Source organism: Hermetia illucens, chromosome 2 (genome assembly GCF_905115235.1).
Source record: "Hermetia illucens chromosome 2, iHerIll2.2.curated.20191125, whole genome shotgun sequence".
In the NCBI taxonomy this organism is placed as follows: Eukaryota; Metazoa; Arthropoda; class Insecta; order Diptera; family Stratiomyidae; genus Hermetia; species Hermetia illucens.
The window spans coordinates 55743020-55761545 of record NC_051850.1 but is presented as its reverse complement, the minus strand read 5'-3'; the positions used below and the strand labels follow the sequence as shown (position 1 = coordinate 55761545).

The window sequence follows — 18526 nt, the reverse complement described above, 5'->3', positions numbered from 1 at the left end:
ACCAAAAGGCAGACCTAAGCAACGGTGGCTTAATACGCTGGATGGGGATTTGAAAGCCTCGAGATTGCACCCAGATCAGGCATTCGATAGAGCCAAATGGCGAAGCCGATCACGACGAGCCGACCCCGCTTGTGAACGGGACAAAGGCTGAAGAAAAAGAAGAAGAATCGTGGAATGCATAAAAAAAACACTGCGAAAGCTTGATCGACAGAAAGAAGGCTGGTTACCGATCTGATTCCTGCTGTACGGGGCACATTAATGCCCTTCGGATCATTGTGGAGTAGTGTGTGGTATTTAGATCACCGCTCCCTCATCTCCAACTTGCGACAGTGTGAACAAGGAATGAATCTGTAATCCTATATGCAGGCATACTGGAGCAGCTAATGTCTCTTTATTTGATGGTTAAGGGGATAGAGCGTTATCCCTTCGATCTCGTTGCTCTGGATTCGACCCCCGGCCGTTATGAATGTTGTGATGTGCCACCTTATGTGGTTGTTGCCAGTCCACTTGGCAATACCTTACTCTTCTTTCTTTGTAAATTAGATTATGGTTAGTCGGAGCAGCTAAATGCCAAAACTCCAGACTAACCAGCTATGGGAGCAGCAATTGCCTGAACTCCACAATGATCTAGTCAAGCAGTGTAAATTTTGGGAGCAGCAAATTGCCTGGACTCCACAGAATAAAACACGTTAGGCTTGTGTTCGATAGTTCCAACGAACTATGTATTTTTAATTTATATTTCCTATTTTATACAATTTTTACCTATACTTAGTAGGCCGGTACATATGAGTTTACAGTATTTTAGAGAAAATATTACATAGTAGGCAATGATAAAGTGGATAAGTTTACAGTATTTTACAATGTGTTGTCTATCTTTGTGCTTGCCTCCACTTCTGTAAGCTTATCACTTGCAGTTTCATTGAAAATAAAATAGGAAACAGGAAGAAATACTAATAACAACAAATAGACTGTGTGGATGCCCTATACTCAATAAAGATTAAACATATGACGGCACAAAATATCGCATGTTGTATGGAGATAAAATCTTCAGAAATTTGAAGTGCGGGGTTGATTTTTGCCACTCTTTTCACCCCTTTTGTAGACTAAAGGTACCCACAAAATTTGAGCTATCAGTGTGACTGTGCTCTAGTTTTACTATCATCACACTTAATGCTGGATATGAACGCCAACATCTACGTTGGGATTCGAAACTGGGGTAAGAAGATGAAGAGGGTAGTGCTTAACCATCACGACTCTGGTTTTGTATTTTCCTGGCCCACCTTGCCTTATCCCCTCCTTTTGGCGAAGGGATCTTGTTTGATTCCTGTTTCTATGTGCAACAGTTTGAAATGTACAAAAGGATCTAACACTTCGAACTGAACATGTGGCAATTCCTTTACCTATATATCGTAATCATGGGATGAATGGGAAGCTTCCATATCCTACGTGGTATGAAAGGACAATTGCATTTTACATAACAACCTACATAACTTTTATAACTGATGCGATTAGCTTTAAATTTCGGACTGATTACAGTTTATATTTTTGTAGTTCTATTGAAGATTCACTGTTATTTTGAATAGTTGTACGATTCAAGGCTCACCCTGTTGTCAATTACAGGGGTGATGCTCTGAGACTGTGGGTATTTGTAAAATATGTTATCATAAAGGCAGAAATATCATGATCACTGTCTATGTCATCCTAAATTGAGTAAACTAGTGGAATAAAAGCACGTGTCAATTTCGGGCAGACTTGCAGAGATATTAACCAATTTCCAGCTGTAGTTCTATTCTCGTGGCTAATAAAAGCCACCTACCGAGTGATCTGATCATCCCAATCTTCCAAGCTGGTAGTCGGGAACTTCGGGAAGTTTGGCTACTTTAATTGTTGGCAAATTATCGATTGTTTAGTAAGTCCTTACATATTTTGCTTACCAACGCAGTTACTATTCATGGTGGTTGCGCTTATAAAATATTTTCAGTTAAAATCCTGCATGAACCTTTCTTTCCCTCATATTATTCCAGGTCAGCACATAACAGCTTGAAGTCAAATCGTCAAATTCCTCACAACACATATTGAGCCAAAAAACGCACATTAAAATTTAATCTCCCTCTATTTTCCCTCTGACAATAAAAATCCGCTTCCCTTGTAACATCGACCGACCCAAAAAAAAAACCCTTCGTCCTACTTCCATGCAAAGATGGGAAAAAATGTTATAAATTCCACCATATGCAACGTCAACAGAAATCTCTTTCACTTTCAGCAAATTTCAGGAAAAGATTATCAGATACAGAAAATTAAAAAAGATTTTCCCCGAAGGATGTTATTAGAACACAGGGAATGGGAAGGAAATATCGGTCCGTGCAATAATTACTCTGAAAGACAGACTTTATCCACCCCCTTCCAACCCCCAAGTGAGAGCAAGAAAACTGATACAATTTTTACGTCCATGCATCGCATCGCTGTGCATAAGGAAGAAAGCCCCGCAAATAAGTCCTTTGGGAAGGGAGGAAAGATGGAAAACAGCTGATGTTCGGTTGGTCGGATGTCCTTATTCAATACCTCCTGGCAACATGTTGCCAGTCATCTATGACGTCATTCATTTCAGGGGAAAATATTTACCTCTGTATTGCAGCCAACAACTCGTGACCAACTTGGCACAGTGCGTTGCGTTCTATGTAGATTCGCTTTAAGAACTTAAATTCGAGGATGGAATAGGGAATCAGATACTTTTCCATCCGGAGCAGATACTCGGTCGGTGTTGGACTAAAAACATGTTGCCCAGCCAGGAACAGCTTCAGTCGTTCGGGAAGTCTCGTGCGGATAAGACATGGGAAAGTGAGTTCATACGTCGAACGCCGGCCAGGTTGAGTTCCTCGTGAGTTACGGAAAATCGAATGGAAATAGTGAGGGTGGTCGAACTCATCCAGAAGCTGAAAGGCAACGTTTTATCATCATACAATTCGTGACATGGAGGACGATCCTCCAACAGGTCCTTCACAGGACATTCTCGGCGAACGAATTACCTTTGTGGTGCCGTCAAGCTCAGACTTTGAAAGGATCACGGGTTTTAAGAATTTCACAGCTTTATGGAGTGTTGGCGGGAACACATTCGGTGGTGCGAGTAGTGGCAATGCAGTGGGCGGTGTGGGTAGTGGAGGTCATTCAAGTGTTTCATTGTCTGATGGATATGGATTAAGTGCCGGTGATGGCGGCAGTGATAGCGATACCAATGGGTTGCATAGTCTCTTTGCAAAACTATCGAACGGGAATGCAGAGGACTTTCATCAGATCCTGAATTACCTGTGGATTGGTGCTGTTGTGGCTCTTGTGGTTTTGTCATTGATTTTTATTGTCTTCTCGTTCTATTTCTACCGGAAATTTGTCGAATGGAAAAAATGCAGTAAGTAACATATTTTTTTATGTAAATATTTGAGTATTGGGATCACAGGGTTGGATAGTCAAAGAGAAAATTGAACTGGATGACCGTTTAGAATCAATATGAAAACAGTATGGTAAAAGAAAATTTATTTAATTTTTAATTCTCTAGAACTCGCTTTGGATATATTGATTCCTTTCGCTACCTTTCGCTAGTAATGCATGGGGAAATTTCTAAGCAATGAGTATAACTGGCCAATCACCGGGCTTGGACCGGTATTTGGACGATTGATATGAAGTTATGCCAAGAAGCATTTTATTAGTTAGGGTTATCCAGATGGAGTAAAAGGAACATAATGCGAACCACATCTAAATATGTACATATGTACTCAGTTTGCAATAAAACTGGAGGGCTTAAATTAGGTGGTGCCACCAAGGTGGTTATTCCAACAAAATTAAGGTTGATCTAGGTATGACCACACCAAAAATTAGAGAAATTTCCTTCCTTGGAAAAACTATTTCCGAGATTCCGAATTTGTATTTTTTTCTGAGGGAAAAAAGTTTGAACAGCTTGCACTGATAAATGAAATAACTGATTCCCGAAATTCGGTGTTTGCGACAAATTATAAAAATTCCCTTTTATTGAATTTTATTAAAATCCAATGTTTGATCATTTGCAAACAAACTTTTCCATATGCCAGCTATGATATTGGTTTTTATTTATCAGAGGATTAGTTTTATGGTACTTTGCACTCTAGCTACTCCATTGGCTATTATTTGTATAGAATTAAGTCTGGTATTAACGAACCTGGATTAAAGTCGCATAGGCAACGAAGTTGCGGAAAATAGATGAGAAAATATAGACTGTGTGGGCTGCTAATGGTGTTCCAGTTTTGGAGGAGTTCTCCTGTTTAATCATCTAAGTCCGTTCGACATTCAACTTCATCAAATGATAGCGGATTCGCACTCATCACTGCTTTCGCTTCTTATTTAAGTTAGCTGTATTGGTTCGAATTTTTAGGTTTATTCCAAATTGTCATCTGACATTTAAGACTTTCCCTTGTTCATTGTGTTGCCTGTAGTTCAGAAATTTGGCCCACCATTTAGAGGTTTAGGTCGAAAACACCGCAAGGGGAAGGAGATTGATTTTATATTTTTTTCCACAGATTAAATTTAGGTTTCTGTCAATTTTGAAATCCGGCTATGCTCCATATTCTGACTTTCCCTCGCATTTTTCTCAATTCAAGAACACAAAAATCATTACTGATTTTACTTCTTAGAGAAAACGTTCATATTAAAATACAATTTCTCCATAGGTATATCATTCTTCATATTCCAACTGCCTCAATCTAGCGACCAAGTGTTCCTGAATGGAAACCTTAGACGTGATCGGCTGTGTTTCAATTGAGCAGTTCCAACCAAGCCGAATTTCCAGGCCTACTTTTGGGAATTAATCTCAAAGCAAACACTGAAGATAATCTAATAATTTTTTTTTACTTCATTCATACATATTTTGACTTTTCAAAAATGTTTTTGAGAAATAGTCGTCTTTTTTCTTATGTCTTTGAAACGTCCTTACCATAGTCCTTGTCGAAATGTCATGGACGATTTTGTGGCTCCTGAACGGCCATTTTATCCATCCGAGATCAAAAAAGTCGACATTGCCTCCTACAGGGTACTGTAATCCTGCAGGGTACCGTTTCGATCTTGAATGAAGTGCTCCAACACACTTCAAGGGCCGGATCCGTTTGGATTGTTGCGCCAACGATTATTATTATTATTAGAGGCTGCGAAAATAGAATAAATCAAAATTTTCAAACCTGGCTTGGGAAGCTATAACGAGATGTTCTGTGAACAATTAACATTTCTAGTAAAAATGATGCCACAATGTTTAAAAAAGTCAACTTTCGGGAAAACTCATTTAAAATAAAGTATGGTATAAAACATGATTGCAAAAGCTTAGGATTCAATCTGCAATGCCAGGACCTTTCCTTCCTTCTTCCTCATTAAGAAAAGGTTTTCGGTTGGCTGCATTTTTGTCTCTCTGCTGAATCCGGGCCCGTTTTGCAACGTCGCTGACCTTACGCTTGGAATAGTCGATGCATTTCTCGTCTCCCAAAGTAATCGCCAACACGTCCATGGTTTGCAAAATCCTTCGCTGCAGATAATTATTGCTAAGTGGGTAGCAATTTCAACTATGCGTTTGCCTGAGTGCAAATATTTTAGAGCCACTTTCGGACTTCCGCAACGGTACGCCGTCGGACTACCATCCATTTGAAACATACTTCAGACTAGCCCTCCAGCTCTCCCGGCTTAGGAAGCGGGGAATTCCTTTTATCAACGAGAGGGGAGAGGATGGGGGGGGGTTGTTAGTTCAAGGAACTTCTTGCCATGCAGTCCCTCCATCGGTCGAGCTTAATCTTCTTCGCAACAACAAAAACCCGGACGTAATGTTCAACACGACTTCATCTGCCAGCGCTCCTCAGCACCTCTCTGAATGGAATCTGTTTTCTAATGTGTCTAGCATATTTTTCCATCTTACGGAATTAAGGAAATTTCTGGCATCAAGGAGTACTATCTGTCGGATCGGCGGCTGTTCCCCTGGAACAGCATCCACTACCTACATGACAGCATCCACCGTGAATCTTCCTGTTTTGAACCCGAGCTGTCTTGGGATAGGTCTTCAGCAGCGCGGATCGCTTCATTGAGTATACTTTCGATAGATTTTCGAGAAATTTCTCGGCTATGTCAAGCATACACAGCAGTCGATATACAGATCCCCCTTTTCCTTTGCTAAGGATAGGGAGGGGGGGAACTTTTCACCAGCGACAGGGAAAATGCGCTCCTTCAGGCAATCTTTGGACGCTTCGAGCAACAATTCTGGCCGTTGGCGGAGCACCAGTTAAACTTGCGTCGGGATACCATCAAGACCCTGGTGCCTCACATGCATGGTGAGAACTCTCTCTTCGAGTTCTTTACTGATGAAAAGGGGGCAGTCCTGAATCTGCATTTCTTAAATGCATTTGTTTTCAAAAGATGAATTCCCATAATCTCAATTTGATTTGCCAAAAGGGATATCATCTTAACTAACTCAACATGTGTTTAAAGCCTTAGTATTTTTATTTATTGAAGAATTAATTACGCGATCGATTTCTAACGTTGGGAAATTAGATTGGGTTAGGCTGCGAAAAGCGGTGGAGAGAAGCCATAATCATGACTCCAAGTACAAAACTTAATTTGAAATAAGGGAGTCATTCTAATGATTTGAAGTTCATCATAAAGAAATATTCATTTACAGTGGGTGTAACAGTACTTACTTTGACCCAAAAAGTTGCCTCTGGTCTCACCTCAATGAACCATCTCCTAGCCTCTTTAACACCAACGAAAGTCGAGTGTCTTGACATCTACTTCAGTTTGACGGGTTCCAATCCTGGTTGCGGTTTTAGATATGCAAACAATGAACAGGTTAACAAATGTTAGAGACACAATTCTATTCAAAACTAAACGAGTATGTTGAGAGGGTTAGTTTCTATATTAAGCAAAAAAAAAAACATGGGGATGCCATCGAGCCTGGGTTCGACATCGGCACCAAAGTGACATGGGATCACCTTCTTCTAGAAGGGAAACGCTTGAAGACAAAATGGAGAACTAATTGCAAAGTGAATTACAAAATAATTTATAAGAGTCAGTCGGTAGTTTTCACCAAAACAGGATTGGATTGGTTAAAGCTCCATAAGATGCGATGAAGAATGTCAATGAACTTCATAGCCAGCAGAAATATGATTTTCCACCTATAAAGTGAACAAGTAGGTAGGACGGTAAAACATTCAACCAACCAGGTCATCCTCCAATTGATAAAAGGGCTTCAGGGGGGGGGGGTTTGCGGCAACTATAATAAAGGTGATGTACTGCTCTCGCGTTACCAGACAATTGAGTTTGGGCAGGATCTGCAGGTTCAAAATGTCGAGTCGGGATATGCGACAAAACTAACACCACCTCCCACTGACAATTGTCTGGCTGGCCCAGAGACTATAGTCAGGGAATTAGGGACACACATGTATCAACAATGAAGCCAAAAGAATATCACAAGGCCATGATGATAGTGGTATTTGCATCGTGATTTGACGTCGGATACCAGTCGACTCAGCTGTGAATGAGTACCTGAGTCAAATCAGGGTAATAATCTCGGGCGAGCGCAATGCTGACCACATTGCCTCCTAGTGTACCGTTACGGTCTTGAATGAAGTGCTCTAACACACTTCAAGGCCCTGATCCAATATGGATTGTTGCGCCAACGATTATTATTATGATGATAGTGATTCCATGAAGAATGTTTGGATGGTTTGAGAAAGAAAAATTGAAAAACCAATAAACCTGTGCGACCACAAAAGTATGCCGGATCAGACATTCGGTAAAAAGAAAAGAAAGCTAAACAATGATTTTTACAAACTAATTTCTTAGTCGAATTTTAGGGCGGCTAGGACTCCATCCTAGTTTAATGTTGCTAAAGTCAAGTTAATTCAGAATGATCAATCTCTGGAATGGGTCCACCACATATTCGAAAAGTGGTTGAAAATGTCAAGTTACATTGAGTTTAATTGTTACCAAACATGTGATATAATGTAGTAGCATAGAGACCGGGTTAGTGTTTAAAAATATACTTTTCCGGAGGGTACATTCCGGCTCAGCTATATTCAAATGACTCTCTCGTGGCGGTTTTTGTTCACTGCTGATATTATCGCATTCATCTACCTAATTTTGGAGGTGAGTTCTTTCGAGTGGGGTTGCAATTTCATTTAATTGGGTGGCGGTACTTAGGCACTTTACAATTTTATGTATAATAAATGTTTGCGCACTGACAAGGGATCACTTCAAGTGGCTCACATATCATGCATTAAATTCTTCACGATACTATGAAACTATGAAATGTTTGAAGTGGCCCAAAGATCACCCGCAAGTCGTCTTTCATAATGTACCATGACATTTTGGGGTGATCAAAAAATCAACCATGAGTTGATTATTGTCAACTATGAGGGTAGTTATAATACCAATCGAATGATGACTCTTTGAGTCCGTTCGCATCTAAGTCTTAACTCGGAATGTGCGTCAATACATGCTCGCTTCGCAAATGTGGGCATACTTCTGTTTTTCCACCTTAGTTGAACGAAAATTCAAATTGTTGCCAATAGAATTTGCAGTTGCACCCAACTTTGCCTTCACTTTTGCGTGTTCTTTTGAATGCCCCCAAGATTGTCTGGACTGCGCCCAACGTGGGGTGCAGAAAGTTTGAACGCTCTTAATGTGACAGTAACGAATCTGATTTGTTAGGGTAGGTCAGAACACCATTCTGAGTTGAATTGTTCATATAGACGAGTGGAGAATATATTTCATCAACTATTATAATATAACTTATCTGGTCGACAATTACATATGTAAATCTTTAATCGAGTTTCAAAATGACTTCACTACTTGTCCAGTGATTGTCTATGGGGTAGGTGTACCATCCGTTGATCGATTTCTGTGTATAGAAACTATAGGAAGAAATCTCCAGGTAACTATCGCTAAATGACGTAGATTAGTTGGATAATTCACCTTAATGAATAAGAATTACAGCCAAATAGCTTTACGTGGGTATCTGCTAAGACAGATATGGATTGACATTGAGGCTGCATTATAACCCTTCTAACCTAAAAGCGCGGAAGTAGCAATTTGTAACCAATTCAGGCAGGTCCTGCAATATTATTATTGGAACGGTGCATCTGTATGCTTTGAAAAATGCTCCAGAACGCCGTGCGTGTTCAGAGGTAACTAAATCCCCTAGAAGAGTATGACACTCAATTACGATCGCGCACCATTGGGCTCGGCCCGGATGCGACAACTTATGGCGTATTGAGCCTGGTAGTGACAATATGGAAAGAAGTATTCTACCTTCCTTAACGAGAAGACTTACAGTGAAGTGGTTGACAAAAAGGTTTTCCTCATTGATTTCGTTCTTCAAATACTCGACGACATGCTGATGATTCCTTTTTAAAAAATTTCATAGCGTATAGATGTGGCATGAGAGAGATTTCATATATGATTTCCTTAGATATAGTAGAAGCTTTGTATCATCGGCAGTTTTGAATATTCTGAAACAGTAGAGTAACATCTGAATTTCCTTCAGGTCCAGCTTTTTCAACTGTCGTGGAGGAGTATCGGTTTAGAAAGCGAAATCGATTTGCGCTTAAGACATAGCTAGCTGACTACTTTGCCGGGCATCGGGACATCTCACCCAAATATAATATAAATTCAGTCGAACTTAACTTCGTACTTCTCCCTGCTGGCATACAGAATAAGGTCATCGGAATATTGTAAGATTTTCATTGAAATCGCTGCGTGTAAACCTGGTTCATGAGTATTTCCTGTAAAAAAAGGTCAAAAGGAAGTTGTAGAGAGAATGGAACTCTTGAGATTGTAACGACGTTGATATTAGAATGCCACGTGTTGCTGGGGTTTTACTTTAGCTTGGCACTCCTTTAAAAGCCTGTTAGGAGTTTGAGGATTATGGTCAGCTTATATACGAATCCTTCAGTTCAGATGAATCTGGATATCGAGGTCGATGGGAAACGATCCAAAGGCCGACTTGATACGTTAGATGGTCGATTGCAATGGGATTCAGCCTATGACCGACACAAGTAGTGAATCCGAATTAGACCGACTAGTGTACGTCCTATTGAACTGGACAGAAGTGAAAGAAGAAGACAATATAAGCAATTGTAGATGTCTTGTTAATAGCCAGTGCGTGCTCATCATGTTAGTCGGCGAACCGGAAATTTGGCGCAGAACTATTCCTATCACAATGTTCAGCTTGGATGGTCCTTTGATGTGGGCGTTCTTCTAGTTGACGGGAAAGTGGGGGCTTAGGATTCTAAGTCGAATATTGTGAAGCCCGATGGAGTGGTGATCCAATGGGGCTTGAAGGCACGCCTGTCTTCCGCACGTTTTTATGTTTTTTTTTTTATATTGGGGGTGCAATTAGAGAGATGGTTAGGGTAAGCATTTTTTTTCGATTGAAGTATAGAAATTAAAGACAGTATCTGTTTCCAAATAGTCAGCAAGGAAGCGATCTTTTCTTTAAATTAAGTACCTTCCAGATGTCGTTCATGACTGAAATAAATTTCCAGTTTTTATGGTTAACATTGGTATGAACTCATTGAAAACACCCTGAATTGCTTTTTTATGAAGACGATCTCGGTGTTTGATGGATTTTGGAGCTGGGGCTGGAGTTATCTAGCTGTGAAATATAGGTGGGGGAGCCACATTTGTAACGTTATATGTCAGATGCCATTAATGACAGTGTGTGGTTGGCTTGGTGTGACACTGAGATATCAGGGATTTTGGTGGCGCGATCACTGATTATTTTATAGAATTAAATAGTATTGTAATAGTATTAATGATGATTGGTCAGTTTTCCTTTCTTTCAACGCAAAGAACATCCCATCAAACAGCAATAATAATTAGGGAATGGTTTAGGTTTGAAAGAATGGAAAGCCGATGAGTTTTAAGGTGAGGAGAAAAGGGCTACATAACAGCCCAAAGTGTACTGTATACATCCCCTAAACTTAAGGATTCTGACTTTTTATGCTAGAGAAAGTTCACCTGTGAACATTTCTCTTATAACTCGGCAGATGGGGCATGGGGGTCTCCAAAAAGATTGAGATTAGCTGATCTAAGCTCCTAGTTCAATATGCCACTTAGTTGAGGTACTTTTCGCGATCAATTTCCGATGTCTTATCGGGAGTGGTGGTCTGAATGTTGAAATCACTGAAAGAATCCTGCATGAGATATTGCCGCAGACTGCTAATCGCAAGAGTAGAGAGAATTATCTCAACGCTGTGAACTAGAGAAGAGTAAGTTCGTACTGCCGGCCAATTTCGATTAGAATGCGAAGTTTAGAATAACAGTAGGAGAAGTAGTCTACAATCCTATGCGTAGATCTTCTAGGTTGGCCTATCACTAGATAGGAATTACACAGCAGGTGGCAGCGAAAGTGTGACAGTTCCGAAAAGAATTTCTGGATGAATACACTGATCGCATGTATTGAAAAATGGATCTAGCGAAGGTATCTTGAATTAAATTATCATTTGGCGCAGTTTCTTGCGGGGAACGATAGTTATATAAAGTCCTTGCATCGCGTCCGATTAAGTAAGTCTCTTGAAAGTGTATTCACACCCGTAAACGCGGAACACATTATGTTCGATTGTCTAAGATTCATGGAAGAAAAAAGAAGGTTGAGCGACGTTTCCAGTATAAACATGAGCCCCCACAACCTCGTAGAGAAGATATTGAAGTCAGAATTGTCAGAATTGAATCGGATTGCAGTAAACCCCATAATCAGCCACAATATAGAAAAAACTTCGGCAATTGGAACGGGCCCGGGTAATGCGCCGGCTGGGTAACCTTAATGCGACAGTGTCGACCAAAGCCTTCCATTCGTAGTAACACTTGATAATGGTTCAGAGGGGACATGAGCAGAAACGTATGAGGCTGTGATTTTAGTGCGCTAGAATCCGACCCACGGCGTAATCTGGTGCAGTAGCGTATAATCAACTTTTATCAATGCGAGCGACTAGTAGGTGAGGAATCCAGAGAAAAAGCTCGTAGAAGATTGTATTTTTTGGACCCGGGAACACCTTTTCAGACCATGAAAAAGGCAGACTCAAGAAGCACCAGTGAATATACTCATATGTGTGGTAACAGTATTTAATTTCCGGTAGAAAGTCGATCCTTCCTCATGTCATGGGACTGCGAAAAATATCGACTCCCCAGTCAGTCAATAAGCAACAGGCCAAAGATTCGTGATAAATGATGGAGATAATTGGAAGACCAGGATATAGACTACTCCTCCTACCAGTAATTATGGAAGTGCCTGTCTATCCCCTAACTGGAATCATGGCAATTCGAAACGACTTCTAAAATAAATGAATCCGACATCTAACATTGCTTTGGCATTTAAACTAGGTTGGCAGGTCGATTGCGCTTTACGTAATCACAACACATAATTCCTTTTATTCTACTAACCAGAGATACATATATAGGAGGCACTTGACCTAGATATTGCCTTCTCATCCCATTCAATGTCTAGTTCACTAGTCTTCACTCATTCCCAGCCAGCAAATTAAATTTGAATTTAACCTTTCCTAAACCTCATCATTTAATGAATTAATATTCAATGACTCTGCAGTTCACTTTGCGCCACTTGAAATCTAATTAGGATTCAGATAATGTACAATACATTATGCGAGCCAGGACGACAAGCCGCCAAGGCAAGTTGTCTTCATCCTTGGCCTCGTCATGATCTTTATCCTTCATTCAACCTTATGCCCTCTTCAAGCGTACCATTTTATTATGTACGTGAAATTACTTGGAAACATTTCAGTGGATCCACTTGTTAATTTCTCGAGTCCCTGGCAAACGAGCGAGGTATGCACAATACAGAGGACTCTGCATTACCTTCTGCCTCTCTGATCCTTATCTCTTATATTATCCACTACATTCTCGATGTCTTTATGATCCACTTAAGAATCTTTAGCTGCATTCCATGGAAACATCCTCTAAATATACCCAGATAATTCCTCCATCTGCCCCTTGACCAGGGCCAAATGTAAATGATAGTCGAAAGGTATCACTCGTCTAATGGACGAATCCTTCTTGGATTAGTGAAGGCGACAGTCAATTGAGTCGTGATTTTGCAAAATGCTTTGGAAGCCGGTTTGTTACTTCACTTAAGGGTTAGGGGGGAAACGAAATGAAAAATCGATTTTATATTTGTCTAGAAAACTTTAAGGTGGTATCAGAGTTTCAAACGAAAACGTTAATTTTCAGAAAATATGAATTACAAATTGCTTTCGAATATAAAATACCTTTCCTGATTCCGCAACGAACTCATTCAAAGGTGCTCCCTTTCTAATGGTTGCCAGAAAGCTTTAAAAACTATTTCTACGTAAATTGAGCCGTTCCTGGGAACTCCCCATAGCTTTAGATGTTATTGCCGATAGGAACGGAATCGTAGGTATTCGCTAGAAATTGCTCTTTGATTAAGGACGACGCAAGGATATTTGACTAGAGGAGGAAATAGATGTTCATCATTTTATGTAAATTGAAGGAAATTCAATTCAAAAGAATTCCTACCCGTTTTCCATTTATGATGCCGTAGCCATAACAAAATAACGCTATCTGTCGATGATGACGGGGCTCATGATGAATTGCTTTAAAGGAAACGACTTGCCGGATGGTTTCTTATCTCTCCACCGGCCTTTCCCGGTCTTTCACGTCCGATTCACTTTTCTCTTTGACAGAATTCAATTTTCCTTTATCGGAATGTTGTGTGTTCTCAGATATGTATTGTTGGTATTGTGAATTTCCACTTAGTATGTTATTCCTGCCTTTCTACATTGTTTTTCCTTTTTCCTTTCCAGATAAGGATATTCAATCACAAATCCCGAATGATTTACAACAACCGTACGGAGCCGAGGATGTTTTCTGCAAGATAGAGTCACCGCCGTGTTACACAATAGCGACAGGACTGCCGACTTACAGTGAGGCCCTCCTCCTGTATTCACAGCAGTATGAACATCAACTGGGTTATCTGTGGCTTCCGTCATTGTGGAATCATCACTCGCAACAAGGCGAACTTCAGCAACGACAACCGGAGAACATTAAAGCAACAGCAAGCGAACCGGTCAGCCGGGAAGACGACAACTTCGCGGGCTGCAGTGGCCTATCAGTCGTGGGAGGAAACCTCGGGCTTCCAACTAAGGATAGTGATAACGGCCACAGAATGCCTGGCACCATCGGCTCAGTTCGCGAAGTTACTATTCCTAGTCAAAGTTTAGAAAGTGGCAACATTCTGACGGAAGTGGTAGTCGCATCCTGATATGAAATCCAGCGATGTAGCCCTGCTTCTGGGAAGGGACGAAAAACACTCGAGCACTAATTCGATTGTACAGAGAGACTGATTTTTTTCGTATATGCATATATCTGTGTATGCCGCCTTCTGCTGATTTTGTATAAAGGACGGGCCTAGCGGAATTCACAATGTCGAGCGCATTTTGTATTATACCTGTAGTCGGTGAAATGGGGAGAAAGCGGACGGAGAGAGTAAGCCAGGCGTCAAGGCGTGTGATTATGTTTACTTTTCGTATTTCAAGTTTCCCGTGAGTTGTTTGTTTGATTGATATGAAATTTTGTAAATATGGATTTTCTTTCCGATGATGTGTACAAAGAAGGATTGAATTCGGTCTACGTGAGAAATGATTGATTGATTGTTTATATGTATTTATGTTTCCTGATAAAAATTTTTAGTGATAAAGAGATTTATATTTATTTTAGGAGTTAAGTTCACTACGATGAGTATTTCAAAGTGGAAAATAAAATGTGTATATTTTGAAGTTGGTTCGTCTTTATTTACTTATGGTTTTCGGAGTTGCTCCTAGAGCAAAGGTTCCCTTTTACATGTAAGTAAAACTAGGAATATGAAAACGGCGATCTGCAGAGAATTTTATATACGGTAAGTTGTTGATATGCTCTTTAACGGGCCTTGGATAATATTTGCATGGCCTTTACATTATTCAGACATATCCTATCAGCAACTCTTGTGCACTATTGTTGTTAGTTTGTTGACATACTTTCAGGTCGAGTGGGCTGCCCTATGATTGCAGCTCTGAAAAAGAAAATGAATTTTACTCCCTGTGTTCACTACCTGTTTTTAAGGCGGTCCTTATTTACTTTCAAATATTGTTAATAGTCAAATCTTTCACGAACCAGTTCTTCCTTGGAAAGTGCGCGTCACGAAAAAGAAGCACATCCGAAATATATGATCGCCACTAACCCTTAATGGGGAAAAGCGCATCAATGAGACCCGCATCCCATCGTTCGCAGTTCGTCGAAATGTGCCTCAGCTCCCTCCAGCGCTTCCCGAGACACTTGCACTCCCCCTCCACTGTTTTGGCTGTATCGTCTGGCCATCAATGCAGTCGTCGTGCTTCCTTAATATGCGACCTATCCACTATTATTTCTGCCTTTTAATCAACACGTCCACGAGTAACTGGCTTGTGTGGCCTGGTCAGTGTACACAGATGGCACGTCGCGGATTAGTGTTGACGAAGGCTTGGAGTTTTTGAGTAGCAGTGGCGATCACTTTCAATGTGCTATTTCCATATAGCAATACAGAAAAAACATTACAACAGAACAGTCTCAACTTGATGTTGGCGTTAAGATAATTAAATTTTCCGATTATAACAACGCAGCTAAAGCAGATCTAGTGTTGTTAATGTGATGAGCCACGTCTAGTTCGGTGCCATCGTTGACAGAAACCACGTTTCCTAGATTAATGTATGCAGATAGGGAGAGTGGGATGACCCATCAGATTGAGAACCTTGGATTAATAGGTGTTTATTTTCAGTCCAATTTTACTTGTCTTACTTACAAGGCCCATTTGGTCAAGGTCGATGTCCCGGTGAGAGAACAAAAATATATTATCAGCATAGTCAAGATATTTAAAGAAAGATGTCATAGTCCATTGAACTCTTCACGTTCTTCGGACCCCCTGCTGGATTCCGCCATCGACCCGAAACTTCTCCTAGATTTTACTTCCGTTTAGCACGTGGCATTTTGCGTCATCATGTGCTGATAATAGCTATTTCTTCTTGCGGAATGGCCCCCTTCTACCTGGGGCACTATTTACAGATATACCTCCTAATGGCGCTTTCGAAATCTTTCTCGAAAGCGATGAAACAAGTCGGAATACCGGAAGCTCGCGTTTCGGGTATAAAGGTTTTGTGTTCATCTTATGTAAGAGACGCACATTTTTCTGTCCGTATATAGTTACAAATCCAACATAATCCTCCATATTTTTCCAAACTACGAGACATACGTACATATTAGAGCCATAAATATCACGCTCACCCTAAACAAACAAACTGCCTATTAGCTACTGTACACATATATGCACGTATCTAAATTTATCGTACGCATATTTCCGATTTACGTCTTATATCTAACTGAATTAGGCACTACCCGCAAAGTTCATTAGCACGCATATATTATATACCTACATACACACATGTCTGGTTGACAAATAACTAAAAAACTAAACAAAATAATTGTCTGCGACCCAATTCATAAGAATTCATTTCGTTGTGGTATTGACGAATTGATATGTGATGATGACGTCATGCGGGTTGTAGAGTGCACGAAATTCACAAAAAATTGTAAAGTTTCACCCCCTATAACTTTGTTAATAATAGTTGGATTTTCTTCAAACTTGACCAAACTGTGCATTATATTCTTCATTACACGCATGCCAAATTTTGTACTTCTAGGATGAACATAAGGGGGGGTGCCGAGTAAATTTCTAAAATGTGGAAATATACTATTATTAACTTTATTTGTGCAGATATCGGAACCGGATATATTTTGAGGCCTAGATTTCCTAGAGATGCACCACTGTGATTTTTTTCAGATTTTTTGGTTAGATAGGTTCTGAGAACGAGACCTGTTACACTTTTTGTGGGTCATATTTTGAACCCTCACTCCCCTATGTTTCATCTAATATCAAATATTGAACCAGATTCGAAAAGTACTAATTGAGACCTTTCATTTGATACCCTATATGGCTACATTCTGTGAAAAAAAAATTTGCACCCTCCATTCACATGTACGGGGAGCCCCCTTTAAACTTAACACAAGATGGCGCCACTTACTGCATGTAAAGGGATCACCAGATTACATACTCTCACCAATTTTCGTGACAATCGGTTTAGCCGTTTCCGAATAAATTGGGTGTGACAGACAGACAGACAGACAGACAGACAGACAGACAGACAGACGGACAATACGAAAATCTGCATAGCGGAGTATGGATAGCAGACAAAACCAGTAAGGCGGCGATATGGAGCTGCGGAAGCCAAGCTATAGTAGATGCGAAAAGACATCCAGAAAACGGGTTCACCCGTGCCAAGATTGGAGGGATATATATCTATAGCTGCTACGCAGCACCGAGCCTCGAAATAGAGGAATTTACGTCATTGCTGGAGAAACTATCCTTCAATGCAAGTCGCTACAACCCCAAAGTAATAGCCGGCGACTTCAACGCATGGGCAGAAGAATGGGGTAGCAGAGAAACCAACGCAAGAGGACGAATATTGCTGGAGACATTCTCGCACTTGAACGTGGTACTTGCCAACTCTGGGGGAGCAAACACATTCCGAAGGGGAGAATTGCAATCGGTGGTAGACATCACCTTCGTCAGTGATACCTTAATCAGAGACTTGGAGTGGCGTGTCAGCGAGGAGTACACACACAGCGATCATCAGGCTATCATCTTTCAAACCTCGCAAAGGAATAATTTGAAGCCATTAACACGAATAACGATGAGCTGGGTAACTAAGAAATTCGACGCAGAAATGTTCAAGGAGGTACTTCTGGAAGATACATTGCTATCGGGAAGTGCACAAAACAAAGTTTCACAGGTCGTGGAAAAATTGCAGCGGGCATGCGATGCCGCTATGCCTCGACGTAGCACTTTCCGAAGACGAAATCCTAATTTTTGGTGGAATTCCGAAATTGAGGAATGCCGGAAAAAGTGTCTCAAAGCTAGGAGACGCTCCCAGCGCAGAAGAAACCGACCTGAGTTCGAGGAGCTACACGTGCAATATAAAGATGCGAGGAAAAAATTGCAAGTAGCTATCGCAAGGAGCAAATCCGAACATTTCAAGCGGATGTGTACTGAAGCTGATTCTGACCCATGGGGTGGCGCATATAGGTCAGTGATGTCATCACTAAAAGGCGAGCGCTCCCCACCGATTACTTGCCCAGAGTTGTTGCAGAATATAGTGAACACTCTATTCCCAGTGGATCTGAATGGTACAAGTTTGCCTGCAGTACAGTTAAATCCCGACGAAGTTCCGATAGTGGAAAATGAGGAGGTTCTAGACGCAGCAAAAAGATTGATTGAAAAAAACACTCCAGGACCGGATGGAATCCCTAACATTGCCCTGAAGGTAGCCGCCAGGACAGCACCAGGTATGTTTGCCCAAGTTTTCACGGCATGCCTTAGGGAAGGAGAATTCCCCGAGCAATGGAAGGTACAGAAGCTAATACTCATTCC

The 18526-nt window shown here is 40.8% G+C and overlaps 1 protein-coding gene across 1 annotated transcript; it reads left to right on the top strand.

Annotated features, from left to right (window-relative positions):
• Nucleotides 1-2752: 2752 nt before the first annotated feature.
• LOC119648662 (protein commissureless 1) lies at nucleotides 2753-14807 on the top strand. The gene is made up of 2 exons (XM_038050444.1): nucleotides 2753-3403; nucleotides 13836-14807. Exons 1-2 carry the CDS (start codon nucleotides 2971-2973, stop codon nucleotides 14291-14293), a joined length of 891 nt encoding a protein of 296 aa, XP_037906372.1. The 5' UTR covers nucleotides 2753-2970; the 3' UTR covers nucleotides 14294-14807.
• Nucleotides 14808-18526: the final 3719 nt, after the last annotated feature.

Coding starts and splice junctions, on each gene's coding strand:
- LOC119648662 (XM_038050444.1), top strand. CDS start 2,971: ATGGAGGACGATCCTCCAACAGGTCCTTCACAGGACATTCTCGGCGAA. Junction 3,404..13,835: donor TGTCGAATGGAAAAAATGCA/GTAAGTAACATA, acceptor TTTCCTTTCCAG/ATAAGGATATTCAATCACAA.